Raw genomic sequence first — 20,868 nt, 5'->3', positions numbered from 1 at the left:
TTCTCTCTGCCAAGAGCTGCAGGATGTATCCGGAGGCTTCATGGAAGGCAGGTTTCACGATGAGCCGACATTGCTGAGAAGCAACCGGAGTTTTACAAGTTCATGTCTAATATTTCAAAATTAAATCAAAACAAAATAGTAAGGATCAGCAATGTGGTGTGATGCCTACAGCTCATATTGGAGAGTTGGTTGAAGCGCAGAGTGCTCTGCTTCCAATCCTACACCCTGCTAAGGTATCTGAGAATGCAGTAGAACACAGTACAAGTACTTTTGACCTCTGCCACCTATCTCTTTTTCTGTAGCTCTGCCTTCTAAACAAATGAGTAAATAGTTTCAATAATATTAATTTCTCCACATTTTTATGTAACTGATTTTAGGCAACCCTAAGTGACTGACTTCATTCTGTACCAAGGCTATTTGAGCTGATGCTATGTTATTCAGTTATTCCATTGGGTATGAATATTGATGCATTGAGGTTTTCAGATGTTAGCTTCCTAAAATCCCAAGAATTCAGAATTCTAAAATAACACTTGGTCCTGAAATTTACAGATAAGAAACTGGGGACCTGTATGAGCTTGGCAAATTGCTAATCTCCTTGACAAAAATAAGCACATGGCATAAATGTTTGTAGAATTGAATTGGATGGAGATAAGCTAGATAGGAAACTTTAGAATAATCTATCTATTAATACTTTTATTGCAAAGTTATTATTTTTAATGCCCTATGTCTCTTCTCCTTTTATTTATTCTTATGGTAAAAAATGTTTTTTGGAGGAGCCAGTGTTGTGGCGCTGCAGGTTACAAGCCCTGGCCTTTGGCGCTGGCATCCAGTATCAGCACCAGTTCCAGTTCCAGCTGCTCCACTTCTGAGCTCATGCACCTGGGAAAGCAGCAGAGGATGGCCCAAGTGCTTGGACCCCTGCACCCATGTGAGAGACTTAGAAGAAGCTACTGGCTCCTGGCTCCTGGCTCCTGGTTTCGGCAGGGCCCAGCCTCAGTCGCTGTGGCCATTTGAGGGGTGAATCAGCAGGTGGAAGACCTCTCTCTCTCTCTCTCTCTCTCTCTCTCTCTCTGTCTATACCCTTTCTGTAACTCTACCTTTCAAATAAATAAAATAAACCTTTAAAAACTTTTTCACTTTGGCCGGTGCCGCGGCTCAGTATGCTAATTCTCCTCTTTCGACGCCGGTACACCGGGTTCTAGTCCCGGTTGGGGCACCAGATTCTGTCCCGGTCGCTCCTCTTCCAGTCCAGCCTTCTGCTGTGGCCCGGGAGTGCAGGGGAGGATGGCCAAAGTGCTTGGGCCCTGCACCTGCATGGAAGACCAGGAGAAGCACCTGGCTCCTGGCTTCGGATCAGCGTGGTGCGCCAGCCGCAGCGGCCACTGGGGGGTGAACCAACGGAAAAAGGAAGACCTTTCTTTCTGTCTCTCTCTCTTACTGTCCACTCTGCCTGTCAAAAAAAAAAAAAAAAAAAACAAAAAAAAACAAAAAACTTTTTCATTTTAAAGATACTATTTTATTTTTACAAATAGGTAACTAGGGTTAGTAAAACTGACTCCTCTCTTTTTTCATTTTTTCTTCTTAAACAGTGGACCTTGCCACTTGACACCATAACCTAACAATATCTATAATTTAATCAGAAAGTGATGACCCTTTCTAATAGAGAGATTTTGAAGTCAGGGTGTGCTTGACCAATGCAATGAATGTGACAAAACTCATAAATGCTTATGGATGCTAATGCATTCAGAAACTTTTGATATTTTACAAACTGTTTCTCAGTGACTTTTCTTCAAATATGTTTTCTCCATATTTCACTTTTCTCATGTAAATTTGTTACATCAAGCAATAAGGCATGCTACTAAAGTCAAGGATGATCCCACTGCTTCTCTGGTATATTGCTAGAATTTTAATTTCATAGCTTAATGATTCAAAGAAATCAAATAATGCTCACAGATACCTGTGATGTCGATGCTGTTCAAATCAATCTGGAAAGGGACCAGTTGGCTGGATTGATTCGCTTCAATCCCTTGAATCAGTTCATTTTTTACATTTACATCTGACACCCACTGGGCAAAGAAAAGGTCAAATAAGACTATAATGCTGCCATTTCTGCAAAGCAAAAGATGACATGAGAAGAAGTTGGCCATTTTCAAGTGATTCGTGTTCAATTCATGTAAAATATCTTTAAAATTCTCTACAGGGATCACCTTGTTGATTCTCACTATATTGTGTGAGGTAGGCTATGTCAAGTATTATCTTTATCTTACAGGTGAAAGAAAAGGAAATTGAAAGTCTAAATGCTGTTCCGAGGACACAAATCCCAAACAGATCCGAGACTGCCGTCTAAGTCTTCTGAGCTCCATGTAGGAACACCAATCCCGAGGCCTTGTTGTTCCCCAGAGTCACTGCATCTGCTAAACTAAATCACGTTGTTTGTTCTGATTTTTATGATTATGATTTGAAAGAATGAAGGGTGTAGACTCATCATCTTTCACGAAGACTTTTTTTAAGTTTCTATATAATTTAAGGAGACCTGATAGCAAATGATAGTGATTTATTTATGTCCATTTTCTTCCCTATTTAATATAAAATATAAGACTCTTCCCTGATTTAAGTGACACAAACAAACATATCTAAGGTCATTGGGAGCTCATGGGAAAGTAAGCCTCGTGGACAAAGGTGGGAGAGTCCTCCAGAAAAGACCTGCTATCACAGGATTAGAGTTCAACAAAGCAGCTCTCATCTTTCCTTTATCTTATCATGTGCTCTGCAACATTTTAAAAGATACTACTTTTTTTGCAATTTTAAGAGATAAATTAATAAATGGTTGGTCAGTAGGGATACTTGAGAGCTTTTTGCCTTCCTATCTACAATTTTATTTCTTCAAACAATTCTTTGAATTTACAACTACTTAGAGATAAACTCAAACTCAAATCCTCATTCCATATCCCTCAGTAATTTAAGAATCCTTAGAGCAAACTTGATTCCTTAAGAGACAGACTCAGGAGAATAAAATTTTACATGCCATGTTTACTGGTTCCAAAATGAGAGGAGTGAGTCACTCTAATATTTTGTGACATACCTAAGTTTGTGTGAAGTTCTCAAAGGACTTTGTCAACTCAAAAATAGTTTTTTTAAAAATTTGTTTTGCCTCTATCTTTCCAGATAAGAACTACAGCAAATGTGATTTTTTCTTCCATTACTGTGTACACGACCAGAATGCTCCTGAAATCTACAGCAGATCAGCATCTTCACTAAGCAGGGTGTTTCTTAATGGTAAGATAGTCTACTCTTTATGTTCATGGTTTACCAGAAGTGATTTTTTTCCATGTATATGGTTATTTGTATTTGAAATGAATAGGATACTATGATATAGTAATTTCATACTTCACATATATTAAACAAATTATTTTAAAATGTTAGGATTTATTTTCCAATCATTTTCTTAAATCATAGTAACCAATTTATGTAAACAAGAAGGTTCTTTAGTCACTGTTTAGTTTAGAATTCACCAGTCATACACATACATACAATCACTTGCTGTCATTTTTAAGAATACATTTTTCACAGACATTTTTTTAAAAAATGCTTATTTATTTCTTTGGAAGGTAGAGTTTACAGAGAGAGAGAGAGAGAAAGAGAGAGGAAGAGACACCGAGAGAAATCTTCCATCTGCTGGTTCATTCCCCAGATGGTGACAATAACCAGAGCAGGACTGGCCTGAAGCCAGGAGCGCAAAGCTTCCTCCTGGTATCTCATGTAGGTGACAGGGGCCTAAGGACTTGGACTGTCTTCCACTGTTTTCTGAGGCACATGAGCAGGGATCTGGACTGGAAGTGGAGCAGCCAGAACTCAAACTGGTGCCCAAATGAGATGCTTCATTGCAGTTGGCAGCTTTACTCATTACACCACAATGGTGGCCTTGTCACAGACCTTTTTTATCTACTCATTCACACTTGTTCATTTTCCCATGATGGCTAATCCCTAATTTTGTTGAAGAACGCCTCTCTATTTTCCCTGGAAAGGTGACATTTTCTTTAACTATTTTTCAGATCAATTCTAGATTTCTCAGAGTATGTGACCAAACCCTGGTCAATGGAGTCTATGAGGAAAACTGAAAAGAAATTTCTAGAAAACTTTTCCATACGTAATAAAAGACTCACCATAAAATATTACTTTCCTTATTGAACATAATTGTGTTTGTATATATGATTGCTGAAACAGCCACATCTCTCTTGAGGAACAGGGTGTACATGGTAGCTGCCAAGCTAAGGACAACATGGTGAAAGAATGGAAATGCTAACTCCTAGAAAACATATTGCTGTTGCATCACTGAATTAACTTCTGTTGAAATAGCTAGATTTCTTGTGCTTTCAATAGACACTAAATGTTTAAGACACATTTAGTGTATGCTTTATGTTAATTGAAATTTTAAGACTTAGAATTGGCACTCCTCTCTCAGGCTTCATCTCTGATTTATTTAAATAGCAGCTTCAGAAAAGGAGATTACTCTATCTTTGGTTCTGATATGAGCCAACATTTCCATTTTAGCAATAAGGCCATTGAGGCTCGGCATCATGGAACTTTGGCCCAGCATTATACAGCTGATTAGTGTGAGATAGGAAAAAACCTAGGTTTTCCGTCTCCCGCATGCCTTTTCATATACTTCCTATCTTCTCAACCCAACACTGCTTCTAACAACACTTAGGATGAAGTACTTGTCATCAGGAAAGGGATCATAGCATATTTATCTGAGAGGCGGATCCAGGATTTTATTGTGTTGCATTTCATTAGAACTATATCTTTAAATGCAAAAGGAAATAGCATTTCTTTTGTGGGGGAAGGAAATATTGTTTTATTCCCTCCATACTTCAGAAAGAGTCTTCCTCCTCCTTCTCCTTCTGTTTCCCTCTTTCTTCTTTACCCTTTATTTCCTCTACCAGCCTCACTCCCTGAATTGTTAAATAGACAGGAGTCAAACAGTTAAGTAAACTAAGAGTGAGCAATCTCCATTATTATGTGTATTCAATCCCTTATCAGCATTCATCTAGTGGATTCAAACTAAATAATTTAAATTCTGATTGAATTTGTGTTTTCTCTTTATATAAATGCCATCTATTTAATTTGATGGAAAACTTACTTGTACTTTATTTTAATTGTAAGTAGAAGAGCTAACATACTTTGGACAGCAAAACTGTAAAACTGGAATTTTCCTTCACTGAGTTGAAAATGGCTGGATTAGTTCCTCCTCAGGCATGATACATCTTTGCATGAGAGATATGTCCTCTTAGTTGTGAATTATATATTGTGCTTAATAATTTATAGCTTGCCAGGATAAAAGTTACATATCCTCTATCCACTGTATCTAAAGAATACTCTTTAGAATGTATTCTGTTATTCAATGTAAATGTTAAAATAAAAGAGATATTTAGTAGAAATAAAAAAAACATAAACATTTATGTTTCACCTCATTAAACAGTTGGGACCATTATTTTAGTACTTTTGCAATAATTCCTATCATTGCTGTGAGATTGATTTTATTTATTTATTTATTTATTTTTTTGTTTGTTTTTTAGAAAGTTTTTATTTAATAAATACAAATTTCATAGGTACAGCTTTTAGGAATATAGTGGTTCTCCCCATTCCCACCATCCCACCCCTACTCCTATGCCCACCTCCTACTCCCTCTCCCATCTCATTCTTCACTGAGGTTTGTTTTTAATTAACTTTATATACAGATGCCCAACTCTATACTAAGTAAATATTTAAACAGTTTGCACCCACACACACACAGAGACACACTAGGTATAAAGTACAAATTGAGAGCAAGTTTTACAGTTATTTCTCATAGTACAAATCATTAAGGACAGAGGTCCTACATGGGGAGTAAGTGTACAGTGACTCTGTTGTTGATTTAACAATTAACACTCTTATTTTTTACATCAATGACTACTCTAGGCTCTTGACATGAGCTGCCAAGGCTATGGAAGCCTTTTGAGTCCACAAACTCCGTCAGCATTTAGATAGGGCCATACGCAAAGTGGAAGTTCTCTCCTCCCTTCAGAGAAAGGTACCTCCTTCTTTGATGGTCCCTTCTTTCCACTAGGGTCTCACTCATATTTCATGCAGAACAGTTTTTGCCACCATGTCTTGGCATTCTATGCCTGAAATGCTCTCATGGAATTTTCAGCCTGAAAATTCCATGATTTTATTTATTAAAATAAAAAGAATATTCTTCCTTTATGGGAAAAAAAGAAAAAGTGGCTATTTTCATTTCAAAATACTAGTTCCCATAGAATATCTGAGTTTATTTTAGCAGATAAATCTGATCATTGTGTACAGAGAGCCTGTGTGTAATACATCAAAATGTTTCCTATATCATATTCTCTTCATGATATTGATGACCTTTAGAGTTGCTGAGTAAACAGTCTTTTCTTTCATAAGATTGTGACACATCTGTGCTCAAAGGGCAAAATAAACTGCATACTGCCCCAAAGGGTAAATTACACTTTATTAAAAGAATCGACTACCAAATGCTCTTGGATAAAATGTACTTTTCACAATCCAGAATTCAGAAAGAATTTCTAAAGGAAAGCAGTTCACTGTTTTCCTGAGCATCTAAAGGAACACACACACACACACACACTCACAAGCTAGCAGGCAAGAAGGCTAAAATATTTGTCCCAGTTAAGAGGAAAAGGTTATTGACTAAGTTTAGTACTCTGAATGTTATAATTTGACTTTAGGAGCTGGCACTGCGGCTCAGTAGGTTAATCTTCTGCCTATTGTGCAGGCATCCCATATGGGCACTGGTTCTAGTCCCGTTTGCTTCTCTCCTAATCCAGCTCTCTGCTGTGGCCTAGGAAGGCAGTGGAAGATGGCCTGAGTGCTTCGGCCCCTGCACCCATGTCAGAGACCCAGAAAATCTCCGGGCTCCTGGCTTTGATTCGGCTCAGCACTAGCCGTTGTAACCATTTGGGGAATGAACCAGCGCATGGACAGCCTCTCTCGCTGTCTCTCTGTCTATATCTCTACCTCTCAAATAAATAAATAAAATCTTTTAAAAAAATTTTACTTCATACCCCCAAGAGTGATATGACTCCAATTAAATTTAAAAATTTAAGAATTTTAAGAATTTAAGAAATTTAAGAATAAAGAAAATTTTAAGAATTTTTGATTTTTTGTTTGTTTATAATTGATGTGGATATTGTTAGGTGATGATTCAACTTCACTGATTTTATTCATTGGATTTTAAAAGTAAAATAATTTATAAAGCTAATTGTAAGTCTGCCACTGTTTACTATAAATGGAAAGAGTCTATTTATATATTACTTCAAGTAATCCTAAAGATTTTTGTGTTACTCCCTCCTGCCTCCATATTACTTTTCCTATCTTCCTCTTTTCAGTCTCCCAGAATACTAATCTGTAATTTATCTTATAGATGTTTTCATAAAATTATTTTACACTTCATTTTCAAAAATTCATTTTTGAGGCCAGCGCCGTGGTTCAATAGGCTAATCCTCCACCTGTGGTGCCGGCACACCAGGTTCTAGTCCCAGTTGGGATGCCAGATTCTGTCCCGGTTGCCCCTCTTTCAGTCCAGTTCTCTTCTGTGGCCCAGGAGTGCTGTGGAGGATGGCCCAGGCTCTTGGGTCCTGCACCCGCATGGAAGACCAGGAGAGGCACCTGGCTCCTGGCTTTGGATCAGCGCGGTGCGCTGGCCACAGTGGCCATTGGAGGGTGAACCAATGGTAAAGGAAGACCTTTCTCTCTCTCTCTCTCTCTCTCACTGTCCACTCTGCCTGTCAAAAAAAATTCACTTTTAATTTAAAAGTACTTTAGTTATCACTAGGAAAAACATTTCCTCACTGATGTATGTTATTTGAGAATCATTAAAAATATTTATCAATATTTGGGCACTATTCTGGCCTCTTAGCTATAAAGGAAGGGAGAGTGATAATTCCTCACATCAAATAATTCATAGCTTCATGGATGGTGAGTTTACCATCTAAAAAAATAAGGATTCCATGCTAAATATTAAAGAAAATTCTGGGGTTTTGATAGCCCACCAAGCCTGTGTATGAAAGTTTGTATTCAGCCAAATTTCCCAATATGGAAAAAATGAAGATTCAGAAGAAGTTCCCTTTTAGCATAATTATCCTAAAAAGCTCTACAATGGCAGTGGATATGGTGTTTCATAAGAATGTCACCAGGCAGAAGCTGATTAAGAAGCAAGTACCTGGACGGTCTCCTAAGGAAGATTAAACCTTTCAGAAATAAATCTGAATTGATGCTTTCATGCAGACCTCCAGACTAAATCTTCTACAGAATAGGGAAAAAGAAACTGATTGTACTCACTCTGACTTAGATAAATAGCTTAAAGTGAACAATCAAGCAAACCAATCTTGAGTGCGTGGTTTTATATTAATAAATATTAAACAAATATTTTTAAAATTACACTTTTGAAAGACCAAAAAGCATTAACCTATTTTGGGAGTCCATGTGCATCCTCTAGTGCTGATATTGAGATAACAATAGAGGATGTGACAGATAATAAACCGACAATGGATAGTTTTTGTAGGAAAGAATACAGTCAATGGATGCAGGATCAGCTATTGGGATGAAGATGATAAGGATACACCGTGGAATAAAGGGTAATAAGTATAGACAGATAAATAGATGAGAAAGAAAGAAACAGAGAGGATACTGATAGATAAAGAAAAAAAATAAGCCCCCTTCTTAGAAAAAGAAGCTTCCCACATCTTTTCATTTTGCCTTCCATTGGTTAGAATTAGTTTTGTTCCAACAGGAAGTAGCAGGGCCCTGACGTGCCTTTTGCTCATTAAATAATGTTCAGTCGAATTTCTGTCAGTTTTCTAAGTGTGATCTCTTTGCCTTTGATTTGACTCTCCTACCTCTACTTAGTTATTGAGAAGAATTCTTTTACTGATGTCGAGAGTCATAAGAAGATCATACATCAGGTATTTCTGTCTCCAGGATTTTCAATTCAATTGCTCTTGATCTAAGATATGAAACTAGCTTTTCTGCAAAGTCAGGCCTGTTGCGTTTCTCCAATGATCTGCCAATCTCTAATGACTCTCATTTAAACAAGTTAAATCCTTAGGCTCATGGTCACCACTTTCATGGTGTCTCAGCATCTTCTTAATGGACCTCAGTGCCAGCCGGGCAGCTCATTATGTGACATGGATTCTTTCTTTGTCAGTAATGGTTTCCCTTTTCTTCTCTACTCAAGTAGTCCCTACCTATGCTTCTAAGACTAGGCTCCCGTTTTTTACAAAACTTTCCATGACCTACTATTCCAATTCAAGGGACCCTCACATATTAACACACCTACACTTTGAGAGACCTATTTAACCTTTATTTATAAATCATATTCCAACATAAACTTAAAATCATGTTGAGAGGATAGTTATTTTTATATTGGTAGAATAAAAATTCAAGGACAACGTGATAACTGTTAATGTATTCAAATATTATTAACAAGTGTTAAACTTTTCATTTATTTGCAAGGACTTTTTAAAGCACATATTGAGAGGCAAGCATTAGTTAGGTTCTGAAAATACAGATATCAAAGATAACATTCTTTCCAGAGGGAGTTCATAATGTAGTAAATAAAAAGACAATAGATAATTACTTTGCAATGTGAGGATTGTATTTCACATGTAGATACAAGGTACTAAATGAGCAGGTAGGTGAAGTACCTAATTCAGACAGGGTGGCAGTTAAATATCTCTGAACATGTAGCATGGACCAGATCTTAATCTACTGTAAGAATGCATTCAATACATAGTAAGAAGAGGAATGAAGCTCTAGGTTGCTAAAAATTATACAAAATAGAGAAACAGGATGCTTTTGAGGGTGTGGAGATAATGTGGTTAGGCTAGTGCTGAAGCCTAAAAGGAATGAGGAAGCATTTTTTGAAATAGAATCCTGGATTACTAATCTTAAGGTATTTGAAACAGTGATATGCAAGGATGTAGATGCATTGATTCATTGGAAGAGAGGTAAAGAAGTAAACTTTTGATTGGGAAGAATAGATAATATAAAATACAATAAACATAAATGTGTATGAACTCATAAGGCAATAAGTAAAACATGGTACTAACAATTGAATAGGCAGTCTGATGGATGTCCATAACAACATTGAAAATGGATTCCCAGGGGTATTTGGCACAGCAGGTTAAACTGCTGCTTGAGACACCTGCATTTCATATCTGAGGGCTTGGGTTCAAGTCCTGGCTCTTCTCTCCCTTCCAGTTTCCTGCTAATGCACATCCTGGGAGGCAGCAGGTAATGACTTAAGTTCTTGGGTCTCTGCCACCCATGTGGGAGATCCAGATTGATTTCCTGGTTGGCTTCTGTCAGGCCTAGTGGTTATTGGGAGAGTGAACTAGCAGATGGAAGACATCTCGCCCTGTCTCTGTCTTTGCCTTTCTAATATATAAAATAGATACTCGTGTGTATGTGTATGTGTGTGTGTATGCATGTGTAGAATTCCCAACTTTTGTGTGTTATACCGTTGTCCATTTTAAGCTGTATGAATCTCTTTATTCTCACTGGGACAAAATGAGCTTACTTCTAAGGCTGTGAGTATTGTAGACCCAAGCAGTGACCCAAGCTATGCTATATCATCTGAAATCTTTTTCTTGCACTATCACATGAACTATATGTAATACAGCTTGCAAAGTACCACCTAGCAACATCAATTAATGTTTCTTTACTCTGTTGTACCTCCACGATATTTTATATTCCTGCAGGCAGCAATTCTGGACTGTCACCTCCATAGGTACTTCTGAGCTTAATTTATTATTAATTATTTATATTATTAATGAATGTTTATATTCATCACTTAACTCTAAGGTACTCTTTGTAGTGAGGCAATAAAAACTTAATGGCTTATCCAAAATAAAAACATAAAGAAAGAAAACAGTTCTAAACACAATACAGACAAATGTCTTAACAATAGTAGTTGAGTGAGCTCCTTGATAACTCTCTTAACATCTGTGATCTCACAACCTAGTTAAATGGCTGGTACCACATAATATATAATAAATAAGTGAGAAATAAATAGATTTCTGAATGATCATTTATTTGAACCAGTGTTGATAATATAAAACTATTTGCCTCAATTTTCCAGAGGCATTGTAATATGTTTTATATTTTTAAATTTTCATTATTTTTTCATAGGCAGAGAAAGAGGAACAAAGACAGAGTGCGTCCATCTACTTTTCTACTTCACACACACACACACACACACACACACAGGCTGCGAGTCAGGCCAGGACTAAAATTGAAGGCCAGGAACTCAATATAGATCTGCCATGTGGGTTTCACGGATCCAATTACCCCAATTAATTGGGCCATCACTGCTTCCTCTCAGAATTCATTTTAGCAGGAAGTTGGCATCAGTGTATCAAACCCAAGTGCACTATTATTGGACAGCAGGGATCTTAACCACTGGGCCAAATGCCCACGATGTGTTCTCTACTTTTTTTTTTAATACCCATGTTTACTCTCATCTTTTGTACTTTCACTTCCTATTAGCATGAAGTGAAGAACACTACTTTACATTTTTTCTTGAGTTTTATTCCACTATAAGTGATGTTAACTTTGCACTCTATATTCTCTTTCATAACATGCTGTATCTGATAGAATTTGAGGGATATTTACTTAGACTAAACCAAAGAGAATTTTCAGAAGATAAGAGAAATTCTGCTTTTTGGAAATTATAAAAACTGCAAGGTAACATATTTCTTATCACATCACATTTGAAGAACGGATTTTCAAAATCTGAGCTAAAAACAAACATGTTCACAAAGTATTGTTTTCAGGAGAAAGTAAAAGTAAATTATCATAATTTTTAATCTACATAGATGTATACATCTTCATCTCTGACATTCTTATTAATACAGGCTCTAATTTTTTAGTATCTTCAAATTATATTAACTGTAGGGATTACAGTAGACTCTACTATATTTTACCATATTTTTAACTTGCCTCTATCTTTTATGAAAACACAATTGTGAAAAAATAATTAATTAATATCAAATTTCAAATGTTCTATAATTTGAATGAGAAAAAAACCCTTACTGATCATTCAGGGATTGCCACATATCAAATCCACTAAAAGAATCCTATAAAAGATATTTCACAACTTAATGAAATCATTGTACATTTATTTGTGAGTTTTCTTTTTTTAAGTTTATTTATTTTATACAGGTTTCATATATTTCATGCTTACAGATTTAGGGATATGGTGACAGTCCCCCACCACCCTCCCTTCTTCCATATTCCAAACCTTCCTCCCCTTCTCCTTATATTCCCATTCTTTTTTTTTTTTTTTTTTTTTTTTTATTTTTGACAGGCAGAGTGGACAGTGAGATAGAGAGACAGAGAGAGAAAGGTCTTCCTTTTTGCCGTTGGTTCACCCTCCAATGGCCGCCGCTGCAGCCGGCGCACCGTGCTGATCCGATGGCAGGAGCCAGGAGCCAGGTGCTTTTCCTGGTCTCCCATGGGGTGCAGGGCCCAAGAACCTGGGCCATCCTCCACTGCACTCCCTGGCCATAGCAGAGAGCTGGCCTGGAAGAGGGGCAACCGGGACAGAATCCGGCGCCCTGACCGGGACTAGAACCCGGTGTGCCGGCGCCGCAAGGTGGAGGATTAGCCTATTGAGCCACGGCGCCGGCCCTATATTCCCATTCTTAATTTTTACAAAGATCTATTTTCAGTATACTTAATGATCATATAGTTAACCCTACTCTAAGTAAAAGAACTCATAAATAGCATGAAGATAAAAACAAAACAAAACAAAACAACAATTAGAAAAAAAAACTGTTCCGCAATGGAAGGGCTATAAACAATCATTGAATCTCAAAATGTCTATTTCACTTCAATACATTACATTTTAGGAGGAAATGACTCTATTAGTTATTTTGGATCATGGAAAACATATGATATCTGTCTTATTGGGACTGGATAATTTGACTAAGTATAATGGTTTCCAGTTGCATGTATCTTGTTACAAAAAACAGGATTTTGGTTTTTTTTTTAAAGCTGAGTAGTACTCCATAGTGTACATATACCATAATTTCTTCATCCAGTAAACAGTTGAAGGATATCTGGGTTGATTCCATATCTTAGCTATTGCGAATTATGCTGCAATAAACATGGTGGTACAAATAACTCTTTCATATACTGATATCTTTTGGTTTGGGTAAATTCCCAGGAGTAGGATGGCTAGATCATATTGAGGGTCTATATTCAGATTTATTCAGATTTCCGTTAGCATGGAATATCTTTTCCCATCCTTTCACTTTCAGTCCTCATGTGTCTTTATTAGTGAGATGTATTTCCTGTAGGCAGCAAAATAGATGGGTCTTGCTTTTTTAATCCATTCAGCTGGTCTATATGTTTTAACTGAACAGTTGAGGCCATTTACATTCAAGGTGACTATTGATAAGTAATGACTTGGCCCTGCCATTTATCCACAAATATTCCCATTGTTTACTTTAGATGTCTTTTGTACTTTTTTTTTTTTACAGGCAGAGTGGACAGAGAGAAAGAGAGAGACAGAGAGAAAGGTCTTCCCTTTGCCCTTGGTTCACCCTCCAATGGCTGCTGCAGCTGGCGTGCTGCGGCCGGCGCATCACGCTGATCCGAAGCCAGGAGCCAGGTGCTTCTCCTGGTCTCCCATGGGGTGCAGGGCCCAAGCACTTGGGCCATCCTCCACTGCACTCCCGGGCCATAGCAGAGAGCTGGCCTGGAAGAGGGGCAACCGGGACTAGAACCCGGTGTGCCGGCGCCGCAGGCTGAGGATTAGCCAATTGAGCAGCAGCACCGGCCTTCTTTGGTACTTTTACTGGGGGATTTTATGCCTTTGCATTCTTTTATAATGATGGCTATCTTTCTGTGTTTCTGTGTGTAGCACATCCTTAAGCATCTTTTGTAAGGCTGGATGAGTGGTGACAAATTCTTTCAGTTTTTATTAGTTATGAAAGGTCTTTATTTCACCTTAATTCATAAATGAATGCTTTTCAGGGTGCAGTATTCTGGATTCACAGTTTTTTTCTTTTAAGACTTGCACTTTGTCTCACCATTCCCTTCTAGTCTGTAGGATTTCTGATGAGAAGTCAGCTGTGAGTCTAATTGGAGATCCTCTGATAGTAATCTGGTGTTTCTCTTGTGCAAATTTTAGAATCTTTTCTTTATGTTTTAATGTGGAAAATTTGACTACAATGTATCATGGTAAAAATATTTTCTGTTCATGTCTGTTAGGAGTTCTATGTGCTTCCTGTACCTGGAAGTCCTTTCTTTCTCCAAATTAGGGAAGTTTTCACTAAAAGTCCTTCTAGTCCATTATCTTTTTCCACACCTTCAAGAACTCCTAAGACTCGTATGTTGGGTCACTTGATAGCATCCCACAAATCTCCAACAGTCTTTGGATATTCATTCCTCTGCCTTGCCAAGTCTGCTGTTAAGGCTTTCCACCACATTCTTTATTTGAACTATTGAATTCTTTATTTCTAATATTTCATTTTGATTTCTCTTTAAAATCTGAATTTCATAGGAAAACTTTTCATTCATGTCACATATGGTTTTCTTTAGTTCATTGACTTGCTTCTGATCACTTTTGAATAATCCTATAATTAAATTTTTAATTGTTTCTTGCATTTCCTCAATCTCTTCATCTTTGCATTCTAATATTGAAATGTTGTATTTCTTTTTTTTTTGGGGGGGGGCAAGTCATGATGTCATCCTTATTCTTGTTTCTTGTATTTCTGCATTGTTTTTAGGTATTTGTAGAGTTGATTTTTTTTTCCTCTGTTGACTTTTATCTTTGAGCTATGCCTCTGTGGCTTAGTGGAATGTCTGCACTGTCAGTAAATACCAAGAAGTGTGTGTTGGGTGTGGCCAGAGAGCTCTGTTCAGTGCTCCGGGAGGTGGGGGGAGACTATCTAGGGTGACACCCAATTTGGGCATGGTAGAACTCAATACCCAGCTATACCCTGCACCTTCTCATTTAATCACCAAGTACCCATGGTCTCAGCACCCAAGACTCCCACAGTGGCTGGGTCCAGAAGTTTCTCTGCCCTGCGATCCTGTCCTGTCAACAGAGAGGCTGTTATTCCCTGAGATAGCTCCATCTATGTTATGCATCTTGATCCTGGGAGGTTGTGGGTGCCTCACCATCCCACGTGGTTGCCCAGCCACCTCCTGGTCAAGCTCAAAGTCAGTGGGCACTGCAGATTGTTCCTTCTAGAATATCTGGATCACTCGCATATACAAGAGCCACTGGATGAATATTACTCCCTACCTGCCATTGCTTCCAGTACTGCCAAGAATGCTTCCTGTCTCAGCCAGTGGCTGTGTGCATGCACAAAGGGTTCCGCAGATGCTGCCCAAACCAAAAATGGCACCTGTCCTTTCTCAACCAGGCAGTGTGGGCGCTGATGTGGGAAAGTTGGGGTGAGATAAATGTGCCCCCTTCTACTTCCACTGGGTCCACTGGAAACCACTAGCAACTGCTAGCCCCCAAGGTGCCAATCTGGATTCATGCCATACTCTCCCTTCAGTTATATCACAATGGATTGCTGCAGTCTGGTCTCACCTCTGTCTCCAAACTGCCGCTCCCTCTGGCTCTCATCTGCTATTGTTGCCTTTGTGTTGGTGCTGTGCATATGCACCCTCCACACTCCACAGCATTCCTCTTCCTCTTTTAGGATTTCCAGTGCAGTTTTCAGTTTTCTGTCCAGTTCTCCCCTGAGAGTGCAATTTCTACACCTGTGGTATTTTTTTTTTTTTTTTTTCAGGCAGAGTGGACAGTGAGAGAGACAGGGAAAAAGGTCTTCCTTTACTGTTGGTTCACCCTTCAATGGCCGCTGTGACCAGCGCACCACGCTGATCCAAAGCCAGGAGCCAGGTACTTATCCTGGTCTCCCATGGGGTGCAGGACCCAAGGACTTGGGCCATCCTCCACTGCACTCTTTGGCCACAGCAGAGAGCTGGACTGGAAGAGGAGCAACCAGGACAGAATCCGGTGCCCCGACCGGGACTAGAACCCAGTGTGCTGGTGCCGCAGGCAGAGGATTAGCCTAGTGAGCCACAGCACCGGCCCTTTCCTTTCCTTTCCTTTCCTTTCCTTTCCTTTCCTTTCCTTTCCTTTCCTTTCCTTTCCTTTCCTTTCCTTTCCTTTCCTTTCCTTTCCTTTCCTTTCCTTTCCTTTCCTTTCCTTTCCTTTCCTTTCCTTTCCTTTCCTTTCCTTTCCTTTTTATTCCTAGCTTAGTGCAGTATATGTCATTCCCTAATAAAAAATCTTGGATTCTCATATTCATGATTTTTCTACAGCTTACCTCCATCACCTATCTTTGGTGATTCAGAAGAGAGTGAAACACACATAGTCATTAGAAAAGAGAAAATGTCAGGGAAAAAAAAGATTGTAAGATAAAGTATCTTTCACCTTGTTTGAGTATAGATTCTCCAACAAGTTGTCCTGTAAATTGCTTAATTTTATAAAGGTTAAAAATGAAGGTGAATATCTGGGAAAAATAAAGATAAAAATAAAATTTTCATGCAAAAAGGCTTGTGTGGGTTTAATTACGGAATGTGGTAACACATCCACAGGGAAAGAGCCCTCGGTGGAAAAAACATGTACCAGATACTAATCTGGGAATTTCTGAATATCTGACTCTTTACATTTGACTGCTCCTTTCCCTTTCTTCAATAAGTCTTTAAAAAAAGAATTTGCCATAGTAAGATAACGTGACTATATCAGACAGTCAGATGTGAGTATTAGCAGTCTGACATTTGAAAAGTAACCTAGACTCTTGGAACCTCAGACTGATAAGCCACGGTGGGTTGCTCATCTAAACACTCAAAAATCTCTAGTAAAGAATAGATTAGATGATATACAAAACTGTGTACTTGATGCTGGCTTCTTGGTGAAGTAGGTTAAACTGCTGCATATCTGCATATGATGTTGGCATCCCATATAGGTACCAGTTGAGTCCTGGATGCTCCACTTCTGAAACAGCTTCCTGCTAATGGCCTGGGAAAATCTGCTGAAGATGGCCCAAATTCTTGGGTTCTTGCTGCTCAAGTGCAAGACCTAGAAGAAGCCCTGGCTCCTGGCTTCAGCCTGGCTAAGCCCTGGCTGTTGCAGTCATCTGTGGAGCAAACCAGCAGATGGAAGATCCCTCTTTTTCTCTCCTTTGCTCCCTATATCTCTGAATTTCAAAAAAATACATCTTAAAAGAGAAAAAGAAAAAAGTGTGTAGTTCTAGAGGTACATGGATAAACAAATTGACAAGTATGTGATGATATTACGGTTTGTATTGAGCCCAGTTCCCTAAACTTATTAGCACCAGAAGCATCATCAGCTCATATAAACATGTCATTGTCTTTTCATAATAAGGCTGAGTTTAACATTTTAAAAATAATGTTTTTTAGAGAATAGACTCCAATAGATATACAACTTTTTAATCTCTTAAACTATTGGATTATTCACCTAAGTGAATAAGTAAATATAAATATCAATGCACAATGTAAACAAGAAAATTGTAACAATTTCTACTAGAATACAAACTGGTAAGAGTAAGAAAAATATATAATTTTTAAGTCCTGGCCTATAGTAAATGACCCATGAATAAAAGTAAAATTAAATGAATCTTCAAATTTTATAGGTAGTAATTTCATCAAAACGAAAAAGGGTGCAATTGCTCTTTGTTCTGGAGCTTGCCCACTGTGTTTTCATTGACTATGTGGCTTTGGAATTTTCCCTTTGTCCATGCTCCTTGGACTGTGATAACTGCCTAAAGACTAACACTTTGTTAGCTTCCTGGTAAAGGAATGGGAAGACTGATAGTTGTAATGTAAGACTATTGCCATCAGCCTAACTTACTTAGGTGTTCCATTGGCATGAGTCAGGCTCTCCCTTACTTACCTTGATTTTTGATGTTTGAGCTTTCTCCTAAGCCAGGGATGTTGTCTTCCTTTTTATTTCTTTAGGAAATAAAGTTGTTTTTCTCACTGTATCATCTATTTTAGGATAAAAAGCTATTCTACCTTTCCTATAACAATTTGGTGTATTTTGGGGACTCTTACTATAACATACTGATAGGAAAAGAGGACATATACTGAGTCAAAAGAAAAACAAAGCAAAAATGGATTCAAATATAGATGCTATTCAATTTATAACAAGTTATGTACTGATAAACCCATTGTGAGTTGAAATACATCAAAAAACACATTTAATACATTTAAGCTACCAAGAATCATAGCTTACTTAGCTCTAGCCTATTTTAAATGTGTTCAAAACACATTAGCCTTCTGGGGATAAAATTATCTAACACAAGGCATATTTCATAATAAAGTGTTGACTATAATATGTAACTTATTGAGCACTATAATAAGCTGAAAATAGAATACCTACTCATCATTAATACATAATTTATACATTTTAATGTAAGGTGTCTAATGAATGGGTATAGCTTTTGCAACTCTGTAATGTAAAATAAAAATCATGTTGACCAATTATAAATTGAGATGATCTTGAAATTCCTAAAAATTTTCCAACTATTTAATTGGCAGAGAGTTAGCTAATATCTCAAGCCTCAATGTCATATCTATAAATCTGAATAATGACATCTCTCTCATAGTCATTTTATGAGAATAGATTAGCTAATATCACTTAAATTACATCACAGTATGGTTGACCTGAAATACATGTTCAACCAGTGAGTTTCCACATTTTTTTCTTTTTTTGCGAAGGTGTGTCTTTCCATCTGTGTTATTTTATTCTAAGTGATCTTGAAGACTTTGCCCCTGTATACTGTTTTACAGATATACCAGATCTCAATCAGTTTCTTATGTTAGCTTTCTATTTTTACGGGCGGGACACCTTTTCTTTGTTGTTTTTCTCTTTTTAATTTAATTTTATATATTATAAGGCCCCTATAACTTTCTTAAATTTCATGCTGATTCTTATATCTATTTATTTATTTCATCTATTCCTTTGATAGTTTGAGATTTAGAAAACTGTAGATTCAGATTGATGTCAGCAAGTGGCAGAATAAGAAGCCCTGGACTTTCTCCAACACATACATTGATACAAAAACAGCACATGGATGAATTCCCTTCATGAAGAATCAAAAAAAATTAGTTGCTAAGAGGGTTGATCTCATGGGAAGTGTTCCTAGCATAACATTTATAAGTATATATATATATATATACACACGCACACACGCACACACACACATACCATCTCTAGATTCAAATAGTCTTAAGTGGAAGATCATCATTATCTAATGTAAGATTCATTCATTTACTGAACACTTACTTTACAACCGTGAACAAATCCCCTGTCTCCCGTGATTCACTGTGTAAATGAAGCTGATGACATCATATCATTTTACTAATAAACAGCAAGCTTATCCCACATGTTCACTGCACATTGGAAAATAAGTCTGCATCTGTGTACATTCAACCTCAACCCCTTCCTGGTATTACTAGATTTCACCCAGGAGAGACAAACATCATCATATGTTCAAATATCAGAATTATTATTTGCTACTAAAATAAAAAAGAAAGTTTGTGTTGTGATACTTTTCTTCTAAAATATTGAAAATTTTAAATAATCCTTTTCTCCTACCCAATGACACTATTTTCCAACTAATAACAAAATGGTTACTTTACGATTCTGTCTTCTATCAGCAGAAATTCTTTGAATACACTCACTCAAATTGTAAAACTCTTGAGTTCTTATATTCATTCTTCAAGTTACTTGATTGAAAGATCTCATCTATCTAAAAATAAAAAAAGTTGAAAAGGTATATTAAATTTAAAATATCAACTTGTAGTCACAATGTTATATAGAGTAATTCTTATGTTTTGCTTCAAATTGATAGAGGGTATTTTCTCTGTGGTGGTTTGGTTCATATACTTCTGAAAAATGGGCATATTAAATTTAATTACTAACTTCTTCATGGTCAGAAATTGGGATCTATACCTTTTGGCAAGTGGTCAGCAAAACTATGTTGTGTCAAATCAGTAGAAGAAAAGACAATCCCCTACCATTTGCTGAAGGTCAAAAGCAAGGACTTTGAAATCCATTGACAGTTTATCTTGCAAATTAGGATTATATGTAGCTCCAGATGTTATCTTAAAAGTCCCTCTGGTTTCATGACTGTCTCCAAATCCTGGATCTGGACAAATTAATAAGAAACGAAATGTTGAATTAGGAGCAGGAGAGAACGTGGGCATTGTGCTTAAGGCACAGAAGTAAAGTTCTTGCTAGACGTATTTCCCGGCAATTCTTCCTTGACTTGTCAGTCCTGCACTTCTTACTTTTTTTTGTCTGCTTTTTATACTTATTCTTCTTGTTTCAGAATCAGATATTTACAGTTTTTATTTATTTACTTTCAGCTACCTGAAAGGCAGAGAGAGAGAAAGAGAGAGAGAGAGAGAGAGAGAATCTTCCCATCTGCTGATGCACTCCCGAGATATCCAACAAAACCAGGGCTAGGCCAGATGGAAGCCAAGAACCTGGAACTCCACCCAGGTCTCCCTAGCAGGAAGCCAAAGCACTTGAGTCATCATCTGCAGCCTCCCAAGGGTGCATTAGCAGGATAGTTGGGAAGCAGAAGATCCACACCTGGAACTGGCACACCAACATGGGATTTGGACATTGTAAGCAGCAGCTTAACCTGCTGCACTGCAATGCCTGCTCAGAATTGTTATAAATAAATAGATAAACTGTTTTATCATTTCAACAATTAATAAATAGGCCTCTATTCTAGTTTTCTATTCTAATTTTCTTTTCTTTGAAATATAGTAATACTCTTGAGCTTCTTT

At 37.5% G+C, this 20,868-nt stretch overlaps 1 protein-coding gene across 1 annotated transcript in view; it reads right to left on the bottom strand.

Moving 5' to 3' along the window:
- TMPRSS15 (transmembrane serine protease 15) overlaps positions 1 to 20,868 on the bottom strand; it is a 134,698-nt gene that overhangs the window by 108,980 nt on the left and 4,850 nt on the right. Inside the window, exons 2-4 of the mRNA XM_070071911.2 lie at positions 20,089 to 20,219; positions 19,753 to 19,820; positions 1,958 to 2,109 (exon numbers count right to left, since the gene is read on the bottom strand). Coding sequence (XP_069928012.2) covers positions 1,958 to 2,109; positions 19,753 to 19,820; positions 20,089 to 20,219 — 351 coding nt within the window. The remainder of the gene's footprint in view (positions 1 to 1,957; positions 2,110 to 19,752; positions 19,821 to 20,088; positions 20,220 to 20,868) is intronic.

Source organism: Oryctolagus cuniculus, chromosome 4 (assembly GCF_051225735.1).
Source record: "Oryctolagus cuniculus isolate XC-2025 breed Fujian yellow rabbit chromosome 4, ASM5122573v1, whole genome shotgun sequence".
NCBI classification, from domain to species: Eukaryota; Metazoa; Chordata; class Mammalia; order Lagomorpha; family Leporidae; genus Oryctolagus; species Oryctolagus cuniculus.
Note: the sequence above shows the minus strand (reverse complement) of the source record. Positions and strands in the feature narration are given on the sequence as shown.